Source organism: Panthera leo, chromosome D4 (assembly GCF_018350215.1).
Source record: "Panthera leo isolate Ple1 chromosome D4, P.leo_Ple1_pat1.1, whole genome shotgun sequence".
Taxonomy (NCBI): Eukaryota; Metazoa; Chordata; class Mammalia; order Carnivora; family Felidae; genus Panthera; species Panthera leo.
The window spans coordinates 17,761,150-17,788,440 of NC_056691.1; the positions used below are offsets into that span (position 1 = coordinate 17,761,150).

The 27,291-nt window shown below is 45.7% G+C and overlaps 1 protein-coding gene across 3 annotated transcripts in view; it reads left to right on the forward strand.

The window, feature by feature from the left end:
* PCSK5 (proprotein convertase subtilisin/kexin type 5) overlaps positions 1-27,291 on the forward strand; it is a 447,663-nt gene that overhangs the window by 62,646 nt on the left and 357,726 nt on the right. For all 3 annotated transcript variants that reach the window (XM_042911954.1, XM_042911956.1, XM_042911957.1), the window contains exon 3: positions 25,044-25,157. In XM_042911954.1, the coding sequence (XP_042767888.1) occupies positions 25,044-25,157 (114 nt within the window). The remainder of the gene's footprint in view (positions 1-25,043; positions 25,158-27,291) is intronic.

The window sequence follows — 27,291 nt, forward strand, 5'->3', positions numbered from 1 at the left end:
CTTTTGGTTTTCTCATTCTAACTTTTACAAATCTCATTTTTTTTTTTTTTGCATTTAAAACACCATATTGAAATACACGGTAATATTGATACTAACATTTTCTATTAGGCAAGGAGAGAGAGAATATCTCTGTTTTAATAATCTGGCCTCTTATTAGAAACAATCGTACACATCCAGAGTAACAATCGCTCGCTGGTGGTCGTATGGCATGACCGTTTCTCTTAGGTAATTTTGTCTTGAGATTGAAAACTGCCTTGTACATTCAAGAAGATTGTGAAAAGCAGCCCATCGTCAGCGGCGAGTCTGAGGTCGACATTGGGGTAAGCCCACTCTGCTTTCTGTGATGCCTGGGTCACACCGACCTCCTGAAGGAGGCCCAGAATAAAGTCAGGCTTTGACCCAGTCCCGCCTCAGCTCTGTGAGCAAACGTTTCCTTCTGTATAATAAAACGGACATGATAAGAAGAAGGACTCATGGGAGTGTGAGGGTTAATTTAACTTCTGCAAAGGACGTGTTGTAAATGTGAAAGCAGTGCATTCGTTCACGCGTTCATCCAGCCAACATTCCACCTCTACTTTGGAGTCTTGCCCGCAGGGAGTTAGCCGTCGGGGGGGCAGACCCAGAAGCTCGGTGACCGCACGATGCAGTGAGGCCTCTGGTAGAACTACGCCCACAACACGAGGAACACTGAGCAAAGGGGAATCTGGAATATCTTCCCAGAGGAGGGGAGACCCTTGAACCAACCCTTAAGGGACAGGAAGTTGGCCTGCGGACAGGAAAATCGAAGGGGCACAAGGACGCTCTGAGGGAGAAGACTAGCAAAGTTTCGGAAAGCCACCGACCTATGGAAGGATTTGCGGGCACCCAGTTAACGTCTTGTTTGGTACCCCGGGGCCGGCAGGTGTACGCGTTCCAGTGGCGGCTGCCCTTGGGGCCAACGTTGTGACCAGGGGACAAACTGAGACATTTGCCAGGTGAAACTTAAGAACGTCCGTAAGAGTCAGCTCCCATTGGTGTCATTTGCGGCCACAAACATTCATCTTCAAAGACTGTTACTTGGACACTTGGGGTATGTGCAGGGCTCGGTCCTGGGCGAGATGCAGGGGAGGAGTAAGAATGAGCAGACAAAGGTCAAGGACTCGCAGTAATGACAAGAGCTGTCTGTTACTGAGCACTCAGTATGGGTCTGACGTGGTTGTGTCCTATATTGACTCATTGAAACATTCCAAAGCCCTCGGAGAAGAGGGTCATAATCCTCATTCCATATAGGTTGAAATGAGCACTTTCGCACACAGAGCTGGTTTGTAGAGGATCCGGGATTCAGGCTCACGTGCCCAGCAACAAAGTCCACGGTCAAACCGCTGCCTTTGGTGGGTGCGGAAGACAGATGTGTAGATGACCCACTACATACAAGGCAAAGACGGGAGAGTGAAGGACGCTGCAGGAGATAATTATAGAGGCTAGAGCTAGGGTCCTTTTTCCCCTGTAAAATCAAACGAAAACCGACAAATCTTTGTTTTGCTTCCATTTCTTAAACCAGGTCAGAAGAATCAATCAGAGCAATTGTCACATTCTAACAAGCCAGCGAGTTGGGGGAAATGAAAGCGTAGGGAGGAACGGGATGGGTGTGAAACAACCAGAGGTCAGGGAAGCTCCATAGACCAGACTTGTGTCGGATTGAAAAATCTGAGCGACCTCCCAAAGCTCTGTGGGCAGCTAATCACTGAAAGGAAACGGAAAAGAAGAAAAAAGAAAAAAAGAGAAGAAAGCAAGGCAGTAGAGGGAAAGTATCAGAGGAAAAACGAATGTTAACATTCAGGGCAAACAGAGGGCGTGTGATCACCAGGGAAAGGTCTGATTAAGGAAAGACCAGGGAAGAGCAAAAGGAAATTTAAAACGCCCAGGACTGGAAGTGGAATCTTGTTAGCATAAAGGCCAATTTAGGCTTTTTACATATCACAGGGTTGCATTTCTGTGTTACGCCCCCTAATTGCAGTTTCAGAGAAGGTCAAAGGTGAGCGTCGGGCGCTCTCAGGACTCCAGCCCATTAATACCCAACAGCTGTTTCCCAAGCGCCTGCCAGGAGCTCCTTCTCGGAGCTTCCACGACGCCTAAGAATCGTCCAGAACTTTGCAGACGATACCAGCACACCGGGCTTGAACCGCAATTGTGCTGGTGCGGCGGGGACCTCTCGTCTCCCTGCTCAGTGATGGATAAGGCTCTCTGCCCCCAAGTCATTGTCTAGCTCATAAGGGAAACTGAAATATGTCCGCGATCAAGTAGGATGAAAAGTGGAAAGTGGTTCAGTGCCAAAGGGCTGCATCAGGCAGCAGCCGCTAATGAAACAGAATTGCTGTGTGGCTTGGGATCGTCCCTGACTCGCCTAGTTTTTGTTGCCGCTGAACTGAATTGAGTCTTTGTGATTGAGCTGAGCCCGAAGTCCACGCCTCCCCGTTGCATCCAGGGCCTGTTATGTGGCCTTATCTCCCATTCCTGGCAAGAGAGAGAGAGGCTGGCGTACCCGTACGCGGAAATGATCTGAGACTGCGTGGACTTCCTGGAAAGTGATTTAAGATCCAGAGAAAGTTCAAAAAATGTAAGGCCTCTCATCGATGAGGACCACCAATCAGTCACCAATGGCAGCCACCAGCCACAGGTGGCCATTATGCCCTTGGCACGGGGCTCGTATGTCTGCGGAACCGAAGCTTTAATTTTACTTGTTAACGTTAAATTTGAAAACTTACTCTTGACTCAGTTATCAGGAAACGTTTACGTGTGTTTGATACAGCTTGGATATGTGAGTCTATTTCACGGGTCAGTTTTACGGAATCTAAATAAAGATCACGTATTGCCGATGAAAATGTTGTCTCCCAAGTTGAGATGTGTTGTGTGAAACACATACTTGATTTCAAAGACTTCGAACCAAAAAACAGAACATAAAATATCTCATTCTGTATCGCGGGGCACTTGGGTGGCTCGGTCGGTTGGGCGTCCGACTCTGGCTCAGGTCGCGATCTCACAGCTCCTGAGTTTGAGCCCGACATCAGGCTCCCTGCTGACAGCTGGGAGCCTGGAGCCCGCTTCAGATCCTGCGCCGCCCTCTCTGTCTGCCCCTCCCCTGCTCGTGCTCTGTCGCTCTCCCTCTCTCCTTCAAAAATAAATAAACGTTAAAATTTTTTTAAAAATTCAAAAAGTTTAATAATGTCTGTACTGCTCACATGATGAAACGGCTACAGTTTGGATGTACCGGGCTAAAGAATATTATTGAAATTTATGTCACCTGTTTCGTTTTGCATCCTTAATGTGACCACTGGTGAATTTGAGATCAGCAACACGTGGCTTGCATTCTCCTTTTATTGGATAACGCTGGTTCGGGCCCTGATGGCCCACAGTGCCTCCCCGGCGGCGCTCACCACAGACGATAGGCACGGAGGCCAGGAGGTTACTGCCCTGGCAGAGCGCGGGGTTCCTGTGGGAGGATGACAATAAACGGATACACATAAATAGTCAGCATGAGATCAGATTGTGGTAAGTCCTGGGAACCAGTTATGCCTGGGGGGGGGGGGGGGTGCTGGAGCACCGGGTGGGGAGGGAGGCCACGTTTAGAGAGTATGGTTGGTGGCAGGAGGGGGTGGTCCTAGATAAAGTGACAGTTGAGCCTGGAGGGATGAGGGAGAGCCGAGAGAGACGGTAGAAGGGGTCTCTGATCTGGGAGCCGAGGGGTGGTGCTCCCTGTGCTTCCCTTAGCTCGTTTTGAAAGACTCCTTGAGCTCCCGGGTCAAAAGGAGGATGTAGACAGAGCTTACTGGCTCGCGACCAGGCCTGGCAAGGCTCCGATCCAGCTGGGCCGGGGGCCAGGCCGTCGGCCAGCGCATGGGGCGAGAGTCCGTTGGCAGATTCCTCTTCCTGGAGGAACCTGCTGGATGTTCAGGGCTAGGAACGAGACAGCGCGACTCTTCCATAGGAGTCAAAGCACTTTCCGTTTGGACGGCTGGGTATTCATAGCAGAATGCAGAGCAGGTTTAAACCGTGGCCCTGGGGTGTGCGCCTGGCACCTCCGTGCCGCCTCCCTTTGGAAAGGGACGGGATGCCCTGGGCTACGTAATGCATCGTGCTCTGCCCCGGGGGGTCTCAGCGGAGATTTGGAAGTGGACTGAGAACCAGCATTTGTGATGGGCACACATAATTTGCCCCATCTGTAGAGAGTGGCCCTATCAGCGGGGGTTAGGGAGCTGGTAAGACATCACCCCTGAGGCTGGCTGAGACTAAAAGGGGACCAACAAAAGTGATGAGTGACAGCAGAGTCCTGAACGGGCCTTTTGACATCCAGTGCTGGTCCCGTCTCACTTCATAAGAAACAGCATGTGTAATGGTTCACTGAGTGGGTTCTGGGGGCAGGTGTGGTCTGAATCCTGCTCTGCCGATTACTAGCTGGGGGAACACGGGCAAAGAACTAAACCTTTCTGAGTCCCAGTTTCCTCGTTTGCACGCTGCCAGTCCACCTCCTAGGGCCGTCACGGGGATTACACAACAGGATTTATATACCCTGTCTTACAGAAGGTCCCTGATAAAATGCGGCTATTAGCATTCGCACCGTTCTTATTATTTACCTTTCTCTTTTTTAATAAAAATGACCGTCTAAAAGCAAAGTTAAAAGACCGGGCTAGGCCACGGCTCCCAGGTTAGCGTTTGGGGAATCTTTATCCGACCGAATCGAGCGATCACTCTGCTAACACCACTCTGGGGGGACAAAAATAACATAATCTTGGCTCTTCTGGGCTGCAGACTTTGGCAAACCCACGGAGATCACAGCTTTCCTCTGAAATGACTCTCAGATTTCTAGCTCTAACAATTTACGGTGAAAATCTAAGGAGCTTTCGTGTTTAGAATAAGCAACGTGGAAGAGGAGCTGTAGAGGGGCATCTTTACCTGAATCATTTTGTTGACCATGTCTTGCTATACAGAGCGTCTTGACATGTCGCTCTTAAGCGGCAGATCTTAGGCAACTTAACGAGGTGCAGACTTCGTGCCAGGCAAGGGAGAGGCGGCCAGTGTTAGGAGCATTTGCTTGAGTTCATTTTTACTTTTGGTTGAAGAATAATTCAACGGTCGTGTAGAATGTAGTGGAAAAGCATGGGCTTACGAGTAGGTGTGCGTGCCAGCTCTCGTACCCTCGTGGGTGACCTTGGACACTTTGCGTAGCCTTTTGAATCTCAGTTTCTCAGTCTGAGAAATGGATATGGCATCCAACCTTTCCTTTTATGGAGAGGGTCAGAGGTTATATAGGTAGCGTGCCCGGGGCTGACGTTGTGGTTCTTAGCAAATCTGTGGACCCTGGAGGTTGCGTTGTTCTCCCGCATCTAGAGAGCACACTCAACCGTGCGTGGGTTAGGAGGAGGACGTGGGCCAGGAGACCAGACAAACTCTAAATTCCATACCTAGGTAGGTCACATCGTAACAGGATGAAAGTCCTCTGGCAAGAATACCAACAGGTTGGGCGTTCTGAGAGTTTCTTGTAATGTTTTTATTTTTCTTGATATTAAAAAATTTTTAATGTTTATTTTTGAGAGACAGAGAGAGAGAGAGAGAGAGAGAGAGACAGAGCATGAGTTGGGGAGGGGCAGAAAGAGAGGGAGACGCAGAATCTGAAGCAGGCTCCAGGCTCTGAGCTGTCGGCACAGAGCCCAGCGTGGGGCTCGAACTCACCAGCTGTGAGATCATGACCTGAGCCGAAGTCCGATGCTCAGCCGACTGAGCCATCCAGGCGCCCTGATTTTTCTTGATATTTTTACCTCAAGACCGTGACCATTTATTGCTTGGCCGATGTGTTGGATGGGATTGAGAGTGTTCTCAAGGCACTCTTCCTGACGTTATCTCCGTGTTCTTGAATGTTTTACACACATCTTGCGATAAAAGCAAGGAAATAACACTTGTGCTTAGAACACAGTTGGGGGTGGGGGGGGAGAGAAAAAGGCCGACAGGGGAGTGAGTTGTGGGGTGGTCAGCCTACCCCACCAAAGACTGGCCGCTTCGCTGAGCCTGGAATCTGGGCTTCTCTCGCGCCGAGGTTGTTTGTCCTTGATATTTGATGGTTACTAGGTGTGTGCGTGTTTACAAATGACTGAGGGAACAAAGCCCACAAATACCGATGCATGACTAATAACAGTAGAATTTCAGTTTGATGGATGCCATTATTAATCCGTGGTTCGTTTCGGCTTCACAGATTAATTAAGGCCGCACTGCCTATCTGCCGGCTATGGGTAACAAGGCTATTTCCTTGTAGGCCCATATTCCAAATCAGCAGTGTATTGTCAAATTATAGAAAGCTACAAGTCTGTTCTAAGTAGCCCCTTTGTTTCTTCTTGTTCACATTGCGGAGGGGAGGGTGTCTTCACCCAGATTGGTTCAATTACACTAAAAGCCAAGCGTCAGATGTTAGAATGTGTCATGGTGGCCAAAGGGCAGGCCTAAGAGGAGGAAGGCCTTTCTTGGCACAAATAAAGTGTAACCTCACTCGGATTCAAATTCGGCATTTGTACAATGAAAGGGTCGAGCTAGATAATCTCGAAGACCCCTGCCCAAACGGCAAAGAATCTGTGGTAGGACACCGGAAGTGCACCTTTGACCTTTATCGCGTGCTTGTGGGCGACTTTTTCTTGGTAAGGCTATTTCTGCCTTTCTTCGGTGCGTGAAGCAAAAACTGGTCGATGTGGAAAGCTAGCTGTTTGCTCTTTTTACGTCCCCCATCCCAGAAAAGGAGGGAATTCTTGGGAAGAACAATCATCCTGAGCTGCCCAACTGCCACCCGATGGCCGTGGATTCCCAATGGTGATGTGGTGTGTAGTTAGGAAGCAGAATCCAGCATGTGGGCCATTGAGGGCACCTTAGAGGCAGCAGGGGATGCATGACAAGTGTAGAAACAAGGAGCTCGTCCCCCCTCTCAAAAGGGTTCGCCTCACGAGGCCGCGTCGGCTGCTCTGGGCCCTCAGCCCTCGTATCAGCCAGTGTAACTAGAAGTTACTGCAGGGCTAATGGTCTGGGTGCAGATCAGCCAGTGCTGAGGCAGGACTGCAAAGGGCTATGGTTTCCTCACCTTGGAGGTATGGCAGAGAAAGGAGAGATCTTTCCAGAGGTGTGCAGAGAAGTCAGTCTCAGCACGTTGTTTACAGCTGGGAAGTGGCCACGATGTCTGTTGGGGATTGTTTTCAGTGATGAATGGGAAACGAAAAGTCTCACAATGTAATTGTGTTCTGAAAGGGGCGGGGTGGCTCAGCGGTGAAAAAAATGACATCATGGTCTTTACTTGTAGCACTCGCCTCGACGATGGTTTTTAAATGCCCACTTAAGGTTTGTTTATTTATTCTGAGAAAGAGCCAGCATGTACAAGTGTGGAAGGGGCCGACAGGAAGAGAGAGAATCCCAAGCAGGCTGTGTGCTCTCTGCAAAGAGCCCGACTCGAGGCTTAATCTCCCGAACCGTGAGATCATGACCTGAGCCCACATCAAGAGTCAGACACTTCACTGACTGAGCCACCCAGGAGCCCACATGCCTACGTAAGATAGGGTATATTTCCTGGGTATGCCATCTAGAAACAGAGCAACCCACCATCCCAACCTTGTGGGATCGGAACTCCCTTTTCTTGCTGTAGACAGAGTCACGTTTCAACACAATTCAATGCAGCGTGTTGTTGCGATCTGTCCGTGAACATAAGACGATGTTGCCCAAGCCTGTTGGGGGTGTCGGAAAGGAGCGATTTTCTGCGAAATACCCGTTGTGTACCTGGCACGTTGTGTCACAACAGGATGAGGTGACTGATAATGAGGCTGGTCCAGTCAGGCAGGGTTACCTAGTGGGTGTCACTTCCTCCAACAAAGGCTCGGGGCGTCTACTTTTGCCTGCCCTATTTCCATACAACACATAGTGCGGAACCATTCATCACTGCAAGTTCTGTCTTTTCCGTAAAGGAAAACTTCCTTCTGCCGCCGTCTGGCTTCTGACGCTCTCAGTCTGGTCACAGTCAGCCCCGGTAAACAGATAAACTCCAAGGGGGAGGAGGTAATCCATTTTCTTCTGGAGTCTTACTACAGACGGAAGGTGGCAGTTTTTAGCCAGAGCCCCGAAGCAACCATGATGTGCTCGAGATGTACAACTTTTACCGGCACTCCCTTAGGATTAGGATTCCTGGTTTGTGTAATGTTGACCCACTTCACACAGCTCAGTGTAGGGCCAAGCTGAAGCTTTCCAAAAGTTGTAACATAGAACATTTCGGAGCAAGAAGGGACCAAGGGCGGGGGGGAATCCTCTGTTGCCAGGACGCGTGCCCCTTGGTGTTGTAATAAGTCCACCCACCGGGCTGTGGGCGCTGGAGGGTCGGGCCCCGCCCTTCAGTTAATTGCCAGCAATTAACTAAATGGTCTGCCTTGCTCCAGGAAGTCAGAGGCTTGTTGGTAGAGTGAAACACCAGTGCCTGGCACCTAATAGGTGCTCAACGAAGGTGCACCGATATCAAGTTGATTGGCAAGTTTAGGAAAGGCTACCTGTATCAAACAAGGGTTGAAGGCAGTCGCGGGAACAAGACCGGTTCTCAGGAAGTGGCCTTGGCCGCCAGTCTGAGTTTGTTACAAAGTCCTCTATATTCTTCATGTATTATTAACAGGCAGGTTAAGTTCACTTAGCGAGCACTTACTGCACATCCGTTGTCAGCCAAGTCATCTGCCAAATGCCAAGGACACTGATAGGGAAAACTTGGTCTCTTCCTTCTGTGAATGTGTGTGTTCGTGGAGAAGCCTGGCAGATACTTAAAATGCTTTTTAATTGTAGTTGTGGTCGAGATAGGCATGGGTGCTCAGAAAGTACTGTAGGAAAGACACCCTCACCCAGAAGGTGCTGGGATGAATTTACCTACTTAGGTCCCCCGGCAAGTACTTGGAAGATGAATGAAACAAGGGCCAAACTTTATAAAAACCCCAACAGGATGATTAAGGATCTCAGTGAGAAGGATAGAAGAAGATGAGTGTCTCAGTTAGGGATATGGCTAAGGAAATGCTGAAACGTGGTCAGATCTGATCTTTCCCACAGCAGACTTAACAGCTCTCTTGTCAATGGTAGGGGCCATTTGATATGGTTTGTGGAATCGTTTTGTGACCTTTTTTATAGTGAGCTTATTTAAATATTTACATTCCCACAGATAGCATTATGTACAGTACTTACTTTTTTGAACACGGCTTTGGAAAACTCTAAGACATTTGTGTTCCTTAGAATTGTTCTACGAAGAGTCTGGAAATCCACTTGGATGGGAAACATCATGGCTGCCTTCAGTGGAATTCTGGCATCCACATAGCTTGCCTTGGTTCCAGTCTTCAACCCAAGGCTCCTGCTGATTACTCCTTGAGAACAAAATAATTGGGCAGTTTATCTTCATCAACTCATCAGTGGAAAATCTTAAAACAGCTAGAATTATTATTATTATTATTTATACTGATCTGGATGCCAGTACTTGAAGGTTAATGCAAACCGTCCTAATGCTAGACAAAACATAGGTCTAAAACCTCCAGAGATCCCACAGAATTTTACTAACCACATGGAATCTCAGATCCTTTGAGTCTCTTCTCTGGTTTGAAGCAGAGCACTTTATTTGAGACATGGCCTACTTTGGCCCTGTTGGCTTTGGTGGCCGCTTTCTGAAGCCTTTGGGGTCAAGTCACTAATCTGAACTCACCTTTTAAGCTGATAGGGAGGGAAATGGAAATCAAAGAGGTAACAGGGTTGGATAATACAGATCTCCCGACTTCTAGTCCAGTCCACCTTCAGTGTCTCACTCGGGTCATCTGGGACTAAATTGAAGTTTGTAGCTCTTGAGCTACAGTCCACTCCTTGGGGGGGATCGTTGTGCCCACTGATAAACCGCCATGGTTACACGGTACGTATCCTTGTGCCGAGAACTGTGCTAAGTGTTGGGCATGGATCTGCGCATTTACTCTCCACATCCAATAACCTTCCCCATCTTCCGTTCAGAGGGTAGATAACTCGTCTCAGGTTAGGCTGCTTTTTCAGTGGACGAGGGAGAATTCTCCAGCACTGGCTCCTTGGACTCTAGAAACCCCGCTTTTAATCAGCAAACGTCACGTCTTCTTGAATCTCGTCCATTTAGTTTAGTTCGGAGCACTTGGGTACTTAAGGATTTGACTCCTAATGAGTTAATTTTGTTTGTTTGTTTGTTTGTTTTTTGATTTGGGAAATTTTCAGGCCTTGTGCTTTATATGCTCTTAAATTACAAGTCAGAAGGTGCCCTTGAGGGAAAAAGGATTTCTGTCATCGCTGTCCTAAGAATTCTCTTCCTAGGGGCGCCTGGGTGGCTCAGTTGGTTAAGCACTGGGTTCTTGATTTCTGTGCAGGTCATGGTCTCACTGTTCTCAGGGTCAAGTCCCACATCGGCCTTCATGCTGACAGCACGTAGCCTGCTTGGGATTCTCTCTCTTCCTCGCTCTCTGCCCCTCCCCCCACCCCAATAAATAAATAAACTAAAAAAAAAAAAAAAAAAAAAAAGAATTCTCTTCCTGAATCAGATTTCTATGTTTCACTCCTCAGATAATTCTCTTGCCATTTGCAGACTCAATGAGTGTCTGAACCCATTTTAAAACGCTTCCAGCTGAATAATTGAAGACCCCTGCACAATTCCTTGCATAGCAATAAAAGCTTCAGTATTACTCCATTTTCTGTCCTCTCTTCCCTCCTTCCTTCGCCCTTCACCCAGTAAAGCTTCTAGTTATAGCAATGGGATCAGCTTTGACTAAGCTGCAGGCCTAGAAATGCTGTGATGGCCCAAAGGGGGGAGAAAAAAGATGGGACCCCCAACCTGTTCCCGTCAGCGGAGAGGATATTTGAGAAGGGCACTTCTGTGCTCCGCAGAAACAGACGTTGGCATGGATTTACCTAATCAGAATGATTTCAGGTCCCCTGCTGTCCTGTGACTTGGTCTCCCTGTGCCTCAGTTTCCCCGCTAGTAAAAGGATGATCTTTTCAGGGGACGGTTGGGGGGCATTAAAGAAACAATAGGTAGATTTTATTTTGTACAGAGCATGAAAAACAAAAACAAAAACAGATGGTCGTGCTTCCCAAGTCTTATGGCCAAGGATTTCTCTACCCGTTGGAAATCAAAGCACTGGAAAAACCCACCGGCGTTCCCTCTGTGATTTCTTCCTTAGCTCAGCAAACAGTCACTTCCTTGGTTTATCCTGAGCCTAAATCCAGAGGCTCCCATCTGAAAATGACATAAAATTATTTCCCTCCCCTTTCCTTACTCCTAGAGCTGGCTTTTCTGCTTTCCCTTACACGTGTGGGGCTGGAGAGTGGCTGGATTCCCAAGTATTACTTTCCTGAAAGAGTAGTTAATGCAGCCATTCCTTCTGGAAACCCGTACTGGGTACCTGCTCTGGGCAAGGCACCACGAGGCTGCTTGTGGGGGCGGGAGAAAGTCCTAGAGGCTGCCCTCACCCCCACTGGGGGACCACCACGAAATCCAGGCGTAATCCTCAAACGCTAGCCCTTCGTGTCCCTTGTCATCCTGTGCCTTCCCTCACCTGGACACCGCGCTGCTAAGCGTCCTACTGAACGACGTCCCTGGGAAGTGTGCTCCACGGGTGCCATGGTTTTGACGGCCCTTCCTCAAGTGGCCGAGACTCGGTAGGGTTTCTGGGCCCGTGGTCCAGGCCGGCTGCCAGCCCCAATGTGCCAGAGTGGACCCCCCTGGAGGAGGGGGTGGTGCCTAGAGAGAATTGCTGCGAATTGCCCGCGGGAGCAGTAAACGCATCCGATTCCCATGAACTTGACACAACGGACTGGTGGGGGGTGGGGTGGGGGTGGCCGCTGGGCCGTCCAGAACACACAGCAGGAAAGAAGGCAGCTTGATGGGACAGACTTGCAGCTCCCGGGTCTTCACGCTGAAAATGTGTCAGGGTTGATGACAGTGATGAAAACGTGCTTTCTCCCTCCTTCCTCAAGCCTCGGCCCCGGGCCTCCTGTAATTGACTGTGGTGGGTATGAATTACGAGTTCAGGGAGCCGGAGGCCCGGTGGAGTGACTTGGCACCCGTCTGCTGTGACATGCGGGCCGCCAAGGAGCTGGGAGCGGGCTCCGCCTCGCCCTCGCGGGGGGCAGGCGGCCGCTGCGGCCGGTGCCCTCATCCATCGGGTCCAGCTCCAGACGTTTCTGCGCGCTGACCTGCGGGTTTTGTCAAGCACCACCTTGCTGGAAGCCTCATGCGTGGTTTCCGAGGTGAGGGAGCAGGCCCGAGATTGAGAAAACATTCGGTTTGCTTCAGGCAACTGGATCGAGGTGAGAAGATGCCAATCCCTTTCCCGTCTGGCCCAGGGATTTTTGGACGGTATTTTTCCCTGAGGCTCAAAGGCATGCTTCTCCCCCACCCTGACCAAAGTAGCTGTTTGCTAAATATTTCAGAGGGTGATGATGGTGTTTAAGAGCTGCCACAATTCCAGTGTTTTCGTTGCAAAACACCCCTGCCCTCCCTGCCAACTATAAGGTTAGAGTTCCGGGGGAAAAAAAAAAAGGAATATAATAGAAACCCAAGTCAGAGACCCGTTCTGAAGATTGACCTTTCTCCTATCTCTCTGCTCTCTGGGACCCCACCATGGCGGGGGCGGGGGGGGGGGGTCTTTATTCTCCCCACCGGTGACTTTGCACATTTACTGACTTACGGATTTTCGAGCTCATTTCAGATGAACCATTTAGATGGACCTCGAGAATGTAGAGTGCTTATGCACACTTGATGCATTTGCTCCTAAAATTGCATATTTATCTCCTAGCAGCAGGAGGAAGAAAACACATTGACTTTTTTTTTTGGGGGGGGGGGTGGGTTATTTATTTATTTTGAAAGAGAGTGATAGAGTGTGTGCGAATGTGTGTGGGCAGGGGAGGGGCAGAAAGAGAGAGGGAGAGAGAGAATCCCAAGCAGGCTCCAAGCTCAGCTTGGCGTCCAGCTCAGGGCTTGATCTCACGAACTGCGAGATCATGACCTGAGCCAAAATGAAGCGTCAGACGCTTAACCGACGGAGCCACCCACGTGCCCCAAAAGCTTGACTTCTAATCCACCCCCTACGTTGGACCCATAGCTCTGTAGAGCTCACCAACCTAATAATCGATAGTTTCTTGATCTCTGAGATTTGAAATCTTGACAATGACGAGATTTAAAAGAGAGAGGTTAAATGTCAGAAGCTACCGGAATATTGAGAATGCCTCACGTTGGAAAAAAAAAAAAGGATTAAATTGAGGATATTAAAACTTTAGGCGTCCAGTTCTGAAGTTATGGGCTCCCCCTCCCACCCCCTCAGATTTTTTTTCACTGTGATCAAAATTGGAGCAGTAGGGCCCATGGAAATCGAGAAGCAAATGCTGTTGTTATTTATATTTAAATAGCGAGGAGAATAAGACAGTATGTGCACCGGAGCCGAATTGGTCACTAGGGGAGAGTATTTCCCCCCATGTGAATATAACTTTCACGATCGTTGTTTGTGAGCCATGGAATGAAGAGGCAAGAAGCTGACATGCTTTTGAGATTTAGCAGATCACCCCGTGTCCTCTGTGTGGAGAAATAATGAGAATGACTCCCTTTCCTTTGCCAGCATTTGCCCCTTTTCGTATTAATCTCAGCCGAATTGAACAATTTCTCCCCTCTCTACAAAATAATGCTCGTCTTTGTATCCACTTGCTATGCAAGGGCATGCAATTTTTGCAAGTACGGGTCTGGGAATGTCTTGAACGATTGGTACACAGAGTTGCAGGACTGGTCAAAGAGAACCAAAATCCGTCGAGTGATTGGCACTTAGTTTTAAGGTAAAATGGCATTCTTTCAGACGTCTCAAACTTTACTAAGGCAGAATGAGCTATAACTTACTTTCCATGTTGAACAGATTTTATTCCGTTGCCCTGGCTTTCGAATTGCTTAGAGGAAGATCATTCAAAAAACAAACACATAGAGAATGAAGTCATGCCACTGTATTTTTAGTGCAGTGATAATCTTGATCCCAGAGTGAAGCTGGAGGGAATTATGTGCTGTTCGAGTTTAATCCCTGAATTAAGATTGCATTTAATCAAAAGTGTGACTTTAACCCTGGGTGGCATTTAGACATGTAGGATTAATTTTAGATACTTCAGAATTCTATTTCCTTTTCAAACTTCTAAGCAATCAAAATCGTTTTCAAGTTTCCTCTCATCGCTTAAATTAATTATCCTAAAGTTTAAAATAGAAAAAAACTGAAATCCAAGTTAGAATACGCAAGATTCTTTGGATATAATCTTGCCGTTCACCAAGGATTCTAATGAATTCACATGACCAGTTTTTCGTTTTAATAACCGCATCCCATGTGCTGGGTGCATCTGTGCACATGTGCGTGCACACACGCTTTTTTTTTTTTTTTTTTTTTTTTAACAGAAATTGAATTCTGTTTTACCCATTGGAAAACATTTTGGCATGAGTAGGAATAGGAAGCTTTCTCCCCCCACCCGAAAGAACAAATTCGACTTGTCTCAAGAAACAAATGCATTACCTTTGAGACAAATATGAAATACGTATCTTGCCTTCAAGGGATTTTAAGAACGTTTAGAGAGTGACCCATCAATGGGAAAATTAACCTGAAATCTGCTAAGATTAGCTTTCCTAGAAAGACAAGATAAAGCAAAAATAATATATTGTCATTGAAAGTCCGGAAGAAACTGTTGCTAATGGGTATTATTACTAGTGGCCAGGATGGGCAAAGCCTTCATTTAAATGCTTAAAAACAAGTTTTCTTTAAGGAACGATGTCCTAGCATTTTTTTTCTTATCAGTTTGCCACCTTTTCTTACTTACCTTTGAGTTAGTTGGTTCCCAGTCCTTTCCTTGATCTTTATATTTCTCCCTCCATGACTGCTCTTAAAATCGCACTTGGTCTGTGGTGTGCTTTGACTGTGGATGAGTCCTTGACCATTAAAATGTTGGCGATGCTCTTTGTCACTGGGAGAATGTATCACTAGCACCGTGGGATCCATCGACTTTATTTAGCCTTTGGTCCTTGCCGGTTCTGAACTGATTGCCGGTATCTGCCGTCACGTTCCAGGTTCTCGACCCACGTCGACCCACATGGGGGTCGACACTCGATGTGCTTGGGACAGGCACTTGGAATCCTCTTTAATGACTGCCAACATCAAAGGCTTATATTAGAGAATCATCTAGTCGGGAATACGAGGAACCACACCATTTCTGGAAGGTCACTGATAAGGAAATAAATACCTTACGTGCACTCAGAACACGTAATTCCTTAATTCTTCTGCGTTTATCCACATTAATTGTGGACACTGATTTTGTTGCTTCTAAGATTTAGACTGGGTGAGGTGGGGGAAACGATCCCATCTCTGTAGATCTATAGAGCATTAGGTTCCACGTTATATGCCATTACCCTTCCCTTATGCTTGACTGCTTTGTACTTGGGACCCTTTCTATCCCAGAAAGCATTTAATAATTTCTCTGGTGTTTAGATTACATTGAACTTGGGGGTTTTGATGTAACAGTTGAACGGTCAGAATCTGCGTCAGAACACCTTACTGGACAAGTTTATAGGAACTAACTAGTCCCTAGATACAGGCGAGAGGGTCCCCTGCTGAGGGCCTTGTTTAACCTTCTTTCAGCTGAGTTTGTTCCCATCAGCTGAGAAACTGGTGGGGCCTTGGGGACATGCCCACCTTGAACGTGTATTTTCTTCGAGATCATATTTTTGCCACCGACAAGCCCGGAACTAGTTGACCAGATTACCATAGACATCTGTGGCCTATGGACGAGCTGTAGACAAAAGTACAGACTTCTGGTCACCCTAGGGATTTTTGTATTAACGACTCACGTTGCCTATAGTATTTTCTTCTGAGACATTTATATGGCTGGGTCCTTATTATTCAGAATTCTGTCAAAGAGGCCTTTCTTGACCACCTTACCTAGAATAGCCCCCTCTGTCAAAATCTCCATTACCTTGTGTTATTTATTTTTTGCACCATGAGAAAATGGTACACAATCTTTTATTTACTTGCATGCTTATGGTCCATCTTCAACTAGAATGGAAACTGCCTGAAGGTGAGGTGGGAAATTGGTTATTTTGTTCGATGCCATTCTGCAGCATCCAGAACAGTGGCCGCCTCATAGTAGTACTTTATATAATATTTTGAGACTGGAGAGACCAATGAACGCAAGGCCCTTGAGGGTGGGGCGTAAATTTTACTGCTTTAATTGGATGCAACGGTGTATATTTCCTGTTCACACATCATCTTCTCAGAAGTGAGGAGGAAAAAAAAAAAAAAACGTAGAGCAAGTTAGGAAATTAAACATTTAGAAGTTAGAATAACAGTGGAATAGTTTAAGGTGAGAAATAGGACTTTATTTTTTTTTTATTATTTATTTATTTATTTTTTTAACGTTTATTTTATTTTTGAGACAGAGAGAGGCAGAGCATGAACAGGGGAGGGGCAGAGAGCGAGGGAGACACAGAATCTGAAACAGGGTCCAGGCTCTGAGCTGTCAGCACAGAGCCTGACGCGGGGCTCGAACTCACGGACCGTGAGATCGTGACCTGAGCCGAAGTCGGACGCTTAACCGACCGAGCCACCCAGGCGCCCCAAGAAACAGGACTTTAATTCTTTGAAAATAAGTAAGGCAGTTGGACCAATAATACCATGAGTTTTCCACCAAACAAAGGAGCATGGGATTAAGTCGTGGCACACTTCTAGGAGTTTGGTTCTGTGGGAGAAAGCCGACTAATCGTAAAATGTTTCAGCACTTAAAGTTTTTCACTTGGGCCTGTATTGTCTTTGATTACACTGTTCTGAGTGCACGTAAGGTATTTATTTCCTTATCAGTGACCTTCCAGAAATGGTGTGGTTCCTCGTATTCCCGACTAGATGATTCTCTAATATAAGCCTTTGATGTTGGCAGTCATTAAAGAGGATTCCAAGTGCCTGTCCCAAGCACATCGAGTGACATCCCTCCATCAGATAAACAGTAATGCTTATCTTGTTCACAAGTAGCTCTCTGGAATACGCAGACTTCAAACAATTGGACTCGTTCTTTTTAATTTTTTTTTTAACGTTTTATTTTTATTTTTGAGACAGAGAGAGACAGAGCATGAACGGGGGAGGGGCAGAGAGGGAGGGAGACACAGAATCGGAAGCAGGCTCCAGGCTCCGAGCCATCAGCCCAGAGCCCAATGCAGGGCTCGAACTCACGGACCGCGAGATCGTGACCTGAGTCGAAGTCGGACGCTTAACCGACTGAGCCACCCAGGCGCCCCGGATTTGTTCTTTTTAAAGTGTGACTCCAATCAAAAAACAATGTCAACATTGAGTAACTCACTAATGACCAGTTTACTTACTAACTGGAGTAAGGTTTCAAGACTAGAATACCCTCCTCTGAACACATACTTTTATGAGATTCTTTGATTCACCGGTTAACTCTGTTTTGTGGCTCAGAGTTCTAGAAAACTTTGGGGATATGTCGGCTTCAGATTTTGGGGCCTGAGAGCAGCTTGCCAGCACGATATTGTCTTTACCCACCCTTCTTTTCCACAATGAACAAGCACGTAGCTGTGATGCACTTAACTGACACTTTTTTTTTTTTTTTTTAAATCAAGGCAGCTCTGCATGTTTTGTTTTCAAAGTCAGAGAAGAAAAAGGAGGGGAGAATTCTCTACGTGCTTTTTTTCCCCGCTATTTTGTTGACGGTACCCAAAAAAAGGATACGAAATATGGAATGCCACGTATTTTCTTTCCTGGCAACTGCTTCCTCAGATCATGAAAGGAATAATATAATTTACTACACTCCTTTCTAAATATTAATCTCCCTTCTTCACGGAATGACTTAAGATCATTTATCAACTAGAGCGCCTATTCACCTCTATGGCACGTAGCACAAGCGTTTTATTCCCAGTCAAATCAGAAAATAGAATATACAGATAAAATCTCAAAGCTAGAAGGAGATGAGAGGGCATATTTTGTCTGCCCTGTCTCATTGTTCATATAAAAGTGTCCATGAAGATTTTGCAAGGTCACGCCGATGGCTGGTGGCAAATCTAACATTATTAACCAAGTTTCCCACATTCCAGTCACTTCTATTTGCTATTTATCCACCTTTTTTAAAAAATACCTTTCACGTTAAAACATAATGTAAAGCCACCCGAGATGCTTTTTGTATACTGTTTTTCTCATTTCTTAAAAAAAAAACAAAAAAACAAAAAAAAAATGCATGTTGTGACTTACGCAGGCAGTCACATTTGAAATCACTGGATTATATGATAGTAATCAACCAATGGAACCTATTAAGTTGAAAGAAATTTTAAATTGTTGGTATAAGTAACATATTCATGTAGTACAAAAGGTAACAAAGTTGAAGGACACGCAGTAAAGGTCTCCCCACTACGTCTGTATCCCAATCATTTATATCCCAGGAAGCAACCAGTGTTCATCGAAGAGTTTTCTGTGTAATCACTTCAGATAAAGGCAACAATTGTAATACTCTTTATAGACTGTCCTTTCTTTCTTTCTTTCTTTCTTTCTTCCTTCCTTCCTTCCTTCCTTCCTTCCTTCCTCTCTCTCTTTTTCTTTCTCTCTTTCTTTCGTTTCACTTTAAGCTGCATCATGGAGATCGTTCTCTGTTAGTACCTAATAGAATCTGTTACATTCTCTTTTATGGTTGCGTTGTACTTCATCGTATTGATATGTCATCGTTTAGTAATCTCTCTCCGTACACATCCAGGTTGTTTACAGCTGGCAGTTATTACTTACAGTGCTTCAGTAAATAGCCCCCTTGCATCTTTACATGTGTAAATAAGGATGTAGGATAAATTCCTAACAGCGGAATTACTTCTTGTCGAATTCTTGTAGATATTGTCCACTTATGCTCCATCGAGTTGGACAGGTTTACATTCCCATCATTGTGATAGGAGAATGAGGATCGTGTCATGACCTCCCTAGTCATTGGATGTTACCAATCTTCACGTTGTTTATATCTGAAAGGTGAAAAAGCGATAATCTTGGGGTCATTTTCATTTACTTTTGTCTTTATCTGCATGAGGCTAGACATATTTTTGTGTGTTTAAAAACTTGATTTATCTTTTCAGGATTACTGTACTCCTGTCCTTGCCTGTTTTCCTGCTGAATTTTTCTCTTATTGATTGGAGAAACTTTTTGTATATTAGGGAAAGAGCCTTTTGTCCCTGGTAGGAGCTGGAAACTCCCTGTTTGTCTTCTGCCTTGTTTTTGAAGGGTTTTTTTTTTTTTTTAATTTATTTTTTACTTTGTTAAATGTGTCACTTTTTCTAAATCCTCTTTTTGATTTGCATCATACTTAAGCATCTTCCACTCTAAGATTATTTTTTTAAATCTCCTGTATTTCTCAGGATACTTTGATGGTTGTGTTTGTTTAATTGTACATTTAATATCACTCAGTTGAAATTATCCTGATGTAACATGTTAGACTGATTTCACTTACAAAGTAATCTGGTTTTCCCCACATGATTTAGAATGGGACCCTTAACATATACTATATTCTTATATATTTAGGGTTGACTTCTTGACTTTCCATTCCATTCCATGGAAATCTGTAGACATTTACTCCCAGTATATATTTCAATCTTTAGTTTTAATCTATTTTATTTATGTATTTATTTATTTATTATTTTTGTGTGTGTGTTTATTTTTGAGAGAGAGAGAGACCGAGCACAAGCAGATGAGGGGCAGAGGGTGAGGAAGACACAGAATCCAAAGCAGGCTCCAGGCTCTGAGCTGTCAGCACAGAGCCAGATGCGGGGCTTGAACTCACAAACGGGAGAGATCATGACCTGAGCTGAAGTCGGATGCTTAACTGACTGAGCCGCCCAGGCGCCCCGAATGAGACACCTTGTTAAATTTCATCTTCACTGAGGCATAATCAACATATAAAATTCTAAGATATTTATTTATTTATTTATTTATTTATTTATTCATTCATTCATTCATTCATTCATTCATTTTAAGTTTATTTATTTATTTTGAGAGAGTGAGTAAGCAGGGAAGGGGCAGAGAGAGAGAGAGGGGGAGAGAGAGTATCCCCAGCAGGCTCTGTGCTGTCAATGCAGAGCCCAATGTGCGGCTCAAACCCATGAAATGTGAGTTCATGACCTGAGCCGAGATCAAGAGTCAGACGCTTGACCAACTGAGCCACCCAGGCGCCCCAAAAGTGTACGATATTTGAAATGTACATTATAGTTGTGTGTAAGCGATGAATCGGAGGGTCTACCCCCAAAACCGAGAGCACACCGTATACATTGTATGTTAGCTAACTTGACAATAAACTATGTATATAGTAAAACAAAAATAAAGTATACATTGTAGTGATTATATGATCATCTGTAGGTAAAATGTAAGGATTCCCTCCATCGAGTTAATTAACATATTCATCACCATATATATGTATACGTCTACGTGTTTTTTGGTAAGAACACTTAAGTTCTACTTTTTTAGCGAATTTCTGTTATATGATACAGTTGTTGTCAACTACCATTACATTCAATCTTCGGTCATACAGTAGATCCTGAGGCCTTGTTCATCTTACAGTTGAATGTTTGTACCCTTTTACTAACCCGCCCTATGTCCCTTACCCCTCAGCCTCTGGCAACCGTTTTTCCGCTGTTTCTACAAGTCTGGCTTTTTTTTTTTTTTTTTTTTTTTTTGAGTCCACATGTAAGTGATGCCTTGCAGTATTTATCTTTCTTGTGATATCGTAGCTTTTGATTAATATTTCTATAAAAGTCACATCACGTATATTCATATAGCTTCTTTTTTTATCCTATTTCAGAAAGTTGTTAAATTTCAAACTCATGAGACAGGATTTCAGCTGAGATGTTGGGCAGGGGAGTGCCCAGAATTATCCCTGAACGTGCTTTGCTTGACAAGTAAAATCTGATGAAAGGGAACATGTTTCGGCAACGATGCTGAAGCAGTGGATGCCTAGATCCACTTGGACCGTATAGGGAGACGAGGTCTGTGGGTGGAGGAAGGGACCGTCCTTATAACCTGGAGGACACATATGTTGAAGTTCATGGAAGATACACTGATGATCTCAAAGGTCCTGTGGTTTTTACAGTCCGGATGAGCTGTAGTTCCTTAATATAAGAAATCGAGCTTTCAGAAGTTAAACCGGTGAGGGAAAGCACAGGGTTTTCCTTGTTTCCTGGGCTGACCATGGTTTTATGAAAATGAATTTCGAAGTGTCTTTTCTGTGCATTGAGGCTTCTTGGCAAAAAGTGCAGCCTGTGTAATGCATTACCTCTGAGCTTTTTCTTAAAGGGCTTAAGGGCAGACATATGGATAATGGTTTAAAAATAGAAATACGGTCTTTCCAGTCCTAGAAATCTTCTGATCCAAGAGGTGTTCTTCCCACTTTCCAAAAAATGTAGGGCTACATACTCATACTCCTAGATACCAAGACAAAATACATGGTATCTGACGCTAAAAAAAAACAACCCACTGTACTTTTCTTGAATATTTCAGCCCTGTGATCAGACAGTGACTTAAAGCCCCATCTCGATGCCAACTCACTGTGTCACCTTCTAGCCACCGCGCCCTATAACTAAGCACTTTTGTTTGGTAAAATTACAGAAGACATGCTGTTTGGTAAGATATGTTGTTCTATTTTAGTACCTGTAGTTCATCCAGGAACATGGCTGGCACTTGGTTTCTTCACATACTCCTTCCACATGTGTGCATGTGTGTTTGTGTGTGCATTTAGGGCAAGTGCACACTCCCAGTGTCATTGTAGAAACAGTGATACACCCCCCACCCCGCAAACAGACTTGTTCTGATCTCTGGCAATCTATGTGCGACCACGCTGGGGGATCTGACCCCTTCTGGTTTATGGACACCTACAGGTGGCAATTGAGAATTTATGGAGGTTCTGTTAGGAAAGACCACTGCCGATGGAGGGTTCGTTTGGAGAGCGTTCCATCTAAATTTTTTTTTTTTAACGTTTATTTATTTTCGAGACAGAGAGAGACAGAGCATGAACGGGGGAGGGTCAGAGAGAGGGAGACACAGAATTGGAAACAGGCTCCAGGCTCCGAGCTGTCAGCACAGAGCCCGACGCGGGGCTCGAACTCACGGACCGTGAGATCATGACCTGAGCCGAAGTCGGACGCCCAACCGACTGAGCCACCCAGGCGCCCCGGAGAGAGTTCCATCTAAACGGATCTGCGGCCTTCTTTCCCCTAGCATACGCATGTATACTGATCTAGTCTTGCTGCGATGTGACTTGGGCGGTAATAATAAGGATCGCAGATATAATTTGCATAATCAAATTTTTCACAAATGGCCTGATTAATAGAGTGCTAGATGTCATTCATGGAGATGACTACATTTTTATGAAGTGGAAAACTGTGGAATGCTTGCTAACTATTTCTTGGTAAAATGTAAGTCCTTCAGAGCCAAAGACTATTTTTACTCCTCTTTATATTCCCAGCACAGCGTCTGGTGCAGAAGAGACACTTAATGCTTTTTGAATGAACAAGTGGGTGAATGAGACTCATTCCTTAGAAAGATTGTTTGAAACGAAGAGATTAAAATGTTTCCTGGAAATAGAAAAACTGCATGCACGCCCATGCTGGCTGCTCTACTTTGAGAAAGAGATCGATTTTTTCCCTATATTGTTCGAAATCCAGCCGCTTAAAAATTACCCTCTTCGTTAAAAAAAAAAAGTACACACATTTTTAACACCGCATCAGTTTCGATGTGACTTCTAAAGAGCAGTCTCTTGAGTCAAAGACAAAACAAGATCCCTGTTGGCATCCCTGACGACCGTTGTTTAAAGACAACTGTTTCTTTAAAGTTTAAAGAAATGCACACAATCTCTTCTGTCCAGTGTACAAGGTATGATGTTGGGGATGTGTGTGGGAGTAGAATGTTCCAGTGCCAGAGGGCCCCCTTAGTCTACATGAATTGAAACAGGAACAGGAAAACCTTTCCTTTTGGAGAATATTATTTTTCATGTATTAGCTTTTTTTCCCGGACTGATCATTTTGCCTAAATTACCTGTCGGAGAAAGCACGTGTATGATGCTTAGCTGGGATCCTTGTCATAAATGGATTTTATATGTGTTTAGGAGGCTGTGTAATTCTGTCTGCCTTGTTAGTGCTATCACTAGGAATTCACTATTCGAATTCATCTTACATACCAATAGCCTCGTTGAATAGATTTTCTCAGTGGGAGAATCATAGAAATTTATTAGTTTGGCTATTGGCCTTCGTACCTAATTTATAACCGTGCACCTTGAGCCTGGTAATCAGTACCTTAGTATCTCCTCCAGAGATCTTTAATCAAGTAGGCAAAAGTGGTTTTGAAATCTTTGCTGAATGGGAATCACTAGTGGACCACAAAGTCTCCCTCCCCTCAATTTTTAATCCCTTTGTGGAGAGAAGGGATAAATGGTAGAACAGAACATTTTAGAGTATTATGGCTAAATAAGCTATGGCCAGGGGAGATCAAACAAAGGAGAACTTAGGAACAAATTGTAGAATGCCACCCGGGCTGATACCGCATTTGAGATGCACCATTCAAAAGGGAAATTGTTTATTTTTATGTTGCCATAATGATTACCTGTTTTAAATAACACCCCCATGAGACGCCTGGGTGGCGCAGTCGGTGAAGCACCTGACTTCAGCTCAGGTCGTGATCTCGTGGTTCGTGGGTTCAAGTCCTGCGTCGGGCTCTGTGCTGATGGCTCCGAGCCTGGAGCCTGCTTTGGCTTCTGTGTCTCCTGCTGTCTGTGCTCCTCCCTTGCTCGCACTCTGTCTCTCTCTGTCTCTCTTTCTCTCTCCCTCAAAAACTAAATAAACATTTAAAAAAACACCTCCATAATGTAGTTCTTCTGTTTAGGTTACCATACTGTATTAAACTCAAAAGTTCTCGGTTGCCTTGTTTAAGCAAACGTTGTGGCTAAATATTTAAGACTTTCTCAAGTGTGGGGAGTTTGAATGTGAGCTGGCACGGAGCCTCTCTGGCTCAGGAAATTGAGCGATTTCTCTAATTGTGTGCCAGAGACCCGTCTAGGGCTTTGGTTTTCTGATTCCCCGAATATTGCCGTTTCTACTACGCTATGTTGTAGGAAGCCATTTCTTTAAAAGAAAAAGAAAATTGTGATCCTAGAGGATTTGATCCCAGCATAATGTTAAAATTTGCTGTGCAATCCCAGAGCATTAAAAACATTTGATGTGTCGTGTAAGGCAAGGGTCACAAACTGTGGCCCGTGGGCCAAATGCAGTCTGCCACTTGTTTTCCTACAGAAAGCCTTACGGGAACTATCACACCCCTTCATTTCTGTCTGTCTGTGGCGCACAAGAGCGGAAGGAGTAGCTGCGACAGAGATCGATGGCCTGCAGGCCTAAAATATGAATTATCTGGACCTTCATAGAAAAAGTTTGCTGACCCTTAGATGAAGTAAGGATGAAAAAATGAGCTTAAAAAATTAACACTGTCAACTTGCAAAAAAGAATTGGGAGTGAAACATGCTTTCTGAAGAAGCCAGAAAGCTAGCATGTTGTCGAGAGATAGGGATGATGGTGTCATGAAAGACTAGGGTGGCTCAGTTGGTTGAGCGTCCACCTTTGACTCAGGTCACGATCTCACGGTTCGTGGGTTCGAGCCCCGTGTCGGGCTCTGCGCTGACAGCTCGGAGCCTGGGGCCTGCTTCGGATTCTGGGTCTCCCTCTCTCCCTCTGCCCCTCCCCTGCTCATGCTCATGCTCATGCTCATGCTCTCTCTCTCTCTCTCTCGAAAATGAATAAACATTAAAAATAAAAATAAGTAAATAAAGGAGAACTAGGTTTCTAGAGAATCTGAGAGCAGAGGCTCGGATTCTCGTTGCCAGCACGAAGTCTGTGACTTGAACCGAGTTGGCTCAGGATGGGAAGTGCTTCAGAGCGTCATTGATGTCGTGCTAACCGTGGTGGATGTTGAACGCTCACCACATGTCCTTCTTCTTGGCAGGTGGAGTGGATCCAACAGCAAGTGGTAAAAAGACGGACAAAGAGGGATTATGACTTCAGCCGTGCCCAGCCGACTTACTTCAACGATCCCAAGTGGCCGAGCATGTGGTATATGGTGAGGAAGCCTGGCCTGGGGCTGTGTTGTCCAGGGCACGTCTGTGGGGTCTGGGAAGACACAGAGGCAGTGACCAGGGATGGTTTCCTGTTCCAGGAGACCCACCATATGAGATTTGGCTGAGGGACCATGCTGTTTTCTGGATCTTTCTGGAACTTTGCTCTTTGGTTCTAAGGCAAAAGAGAAGGGAGTTTGGATTCACAGAATTTCTGTTGGAGAGCTTACTCTGTGTAGCTTTCTACATCTGGGCCAGAGGATAGAAAAATATACTAAGGTGCAGACAGGCACCCTTAGACCTGTCACGGATCGGGTTCCTCTCTGATACATGTGTCCTCCACTTAAAACCAGTCTGGGTAATGGACAGTGGCTCTCAGACGCCATTGAAATGACTCTGCTGGTAAGTAACAGATTCCAGGCTTAAGTCCTCTAATATGTGCTTGCTTACTTTAGGTAATGGTTTTTAAACACTAGGGAAAATGGTTTTTTAAACTAAGGGAAAGACTGGCTGGAAAGTGTGTGACTTGTACTTAGCTCATTGGTTCAGGCAGAAACTTTCAGTGAGGGCAATTGGCTTAAGTGTTGAGTAGAGCTGTCCACCTGCTCGCCTGACGTTGCCTCCTTCGGAAATGTATTTCTTTCTCTCTGGGGCACCTGGGTGGCTCAGTCAGTTAAGCGGCCAACTCTTGATTTTGGCTCAGGTCATGAGCTCACGGTTCATAGGGTTGAGTCCTGCATCGGGCTCTGTCCTGACAGCGCGGAGCCTGCTTGGGGTTCTCTCGCTCCCTCTCTCTGCCCCTCCCCTGCTCACATGTGTGCACGCTCCTGCGCTCGCTCTGTTTCTCTCAAAATAAATAAGTAAACTTAAAAAAATATACATATATTTCTCTAGTCTCAGGGTTTTATGTTCGTGATCCCTGAGAAATACGTTACTTATTCTTACTCGTCAAATCCCCATGTCCCCGGTTTGCTCTATAATCTACAAAGAGACCTTTACCTTCCTCTTTTTTTGAAAGTCTTCATTGCTGGCTATTGCAAGGGTGTTTCCCTTAACTTCCTTTATTTTTTGCGGTCCTGTCCCTGCTTCTCTGCAAACCCGTAGCATTTTACGGACCCGTCTCATACTTTCCCGCCTCTGTGCCTTTCATTCTTCCCACCCGGCTATTCTTCCTGCCTTTCGCCATGGACTTAGGTGGGGACTCACCCCTTCTTCGGGGCCCATGCCTGAGGCGACGGCTCCAAGTGTCCCTTGTCCTCATCTGTCCCCTCTTCCCTTCCTCCGCTCTCCTGGGCCCTCCGTCTCTGCGGCGCGTTGGCACCTTTCCCTTGGCACTTTGTTTCGATGCTGTCGATATTTTCATCGTACTCTTGTTACACTGGGGCGGGAGCAGAGTCACTTCTACCCCCCGGAAGATCTGACCTAGCGCCTCGCGACGCCAGGAACTTGTGCTTATTTTGAGGTGGGTGAAAGCGGCTGGCTTTTCTCCCAATTTCGTTTTTCTTAGTCTCACCCAGAAGTAGAAGGTTGTGGAAATATTTCGGAACCCCCAGAGAGAATTTTACATAGAAAACTCTTTCAGGCCAAAAAAGAAAAAAAAAAAAAAAACCAAAAAAAATAACGGGAGCCATAAAGCTAAGTTCAAAGGGAGGCGGGACTCTAAACAGCATTCGAGTAGAAATCACCTGAAGGGACAGTAGGACCCTTGACAGCTTGTTAGCTCCAAGACCTGGGAAGAGTGAGCCACCTGGGAAGGCATTGGAAAGAGTGTTGGCAGGACCTGGGGAGCTCTGTCTGATGCTGACAAAATGATAAGAGTATAATGGGATTAAGAGAGGGGATGGGAGAGAAATCCCTCTCCGCCACCGTTCATGAGGCCGGGCAGAGGAGACCCTCGTCGCCTTACATTTCTTCATGCAAGAAAGAGCTGGTGTGCTGTTGGCACCGGTCCCAGCGAGCGGGGGACGTGTTGGGCAGCTTTCCCTGACCTTCTTACCGCTTCGGCAGGCTGGCCTGGGCTCTCGAGGAACCATGGCCAAGGCATTAGCACCTCGGCCAGCCTGGGGACTCCGAAGGTTTCAGTACCCGTAGAGCGAGACCTCCTCTCCCCCAAGAACCGTTGCTATTTCTTTGGAAATT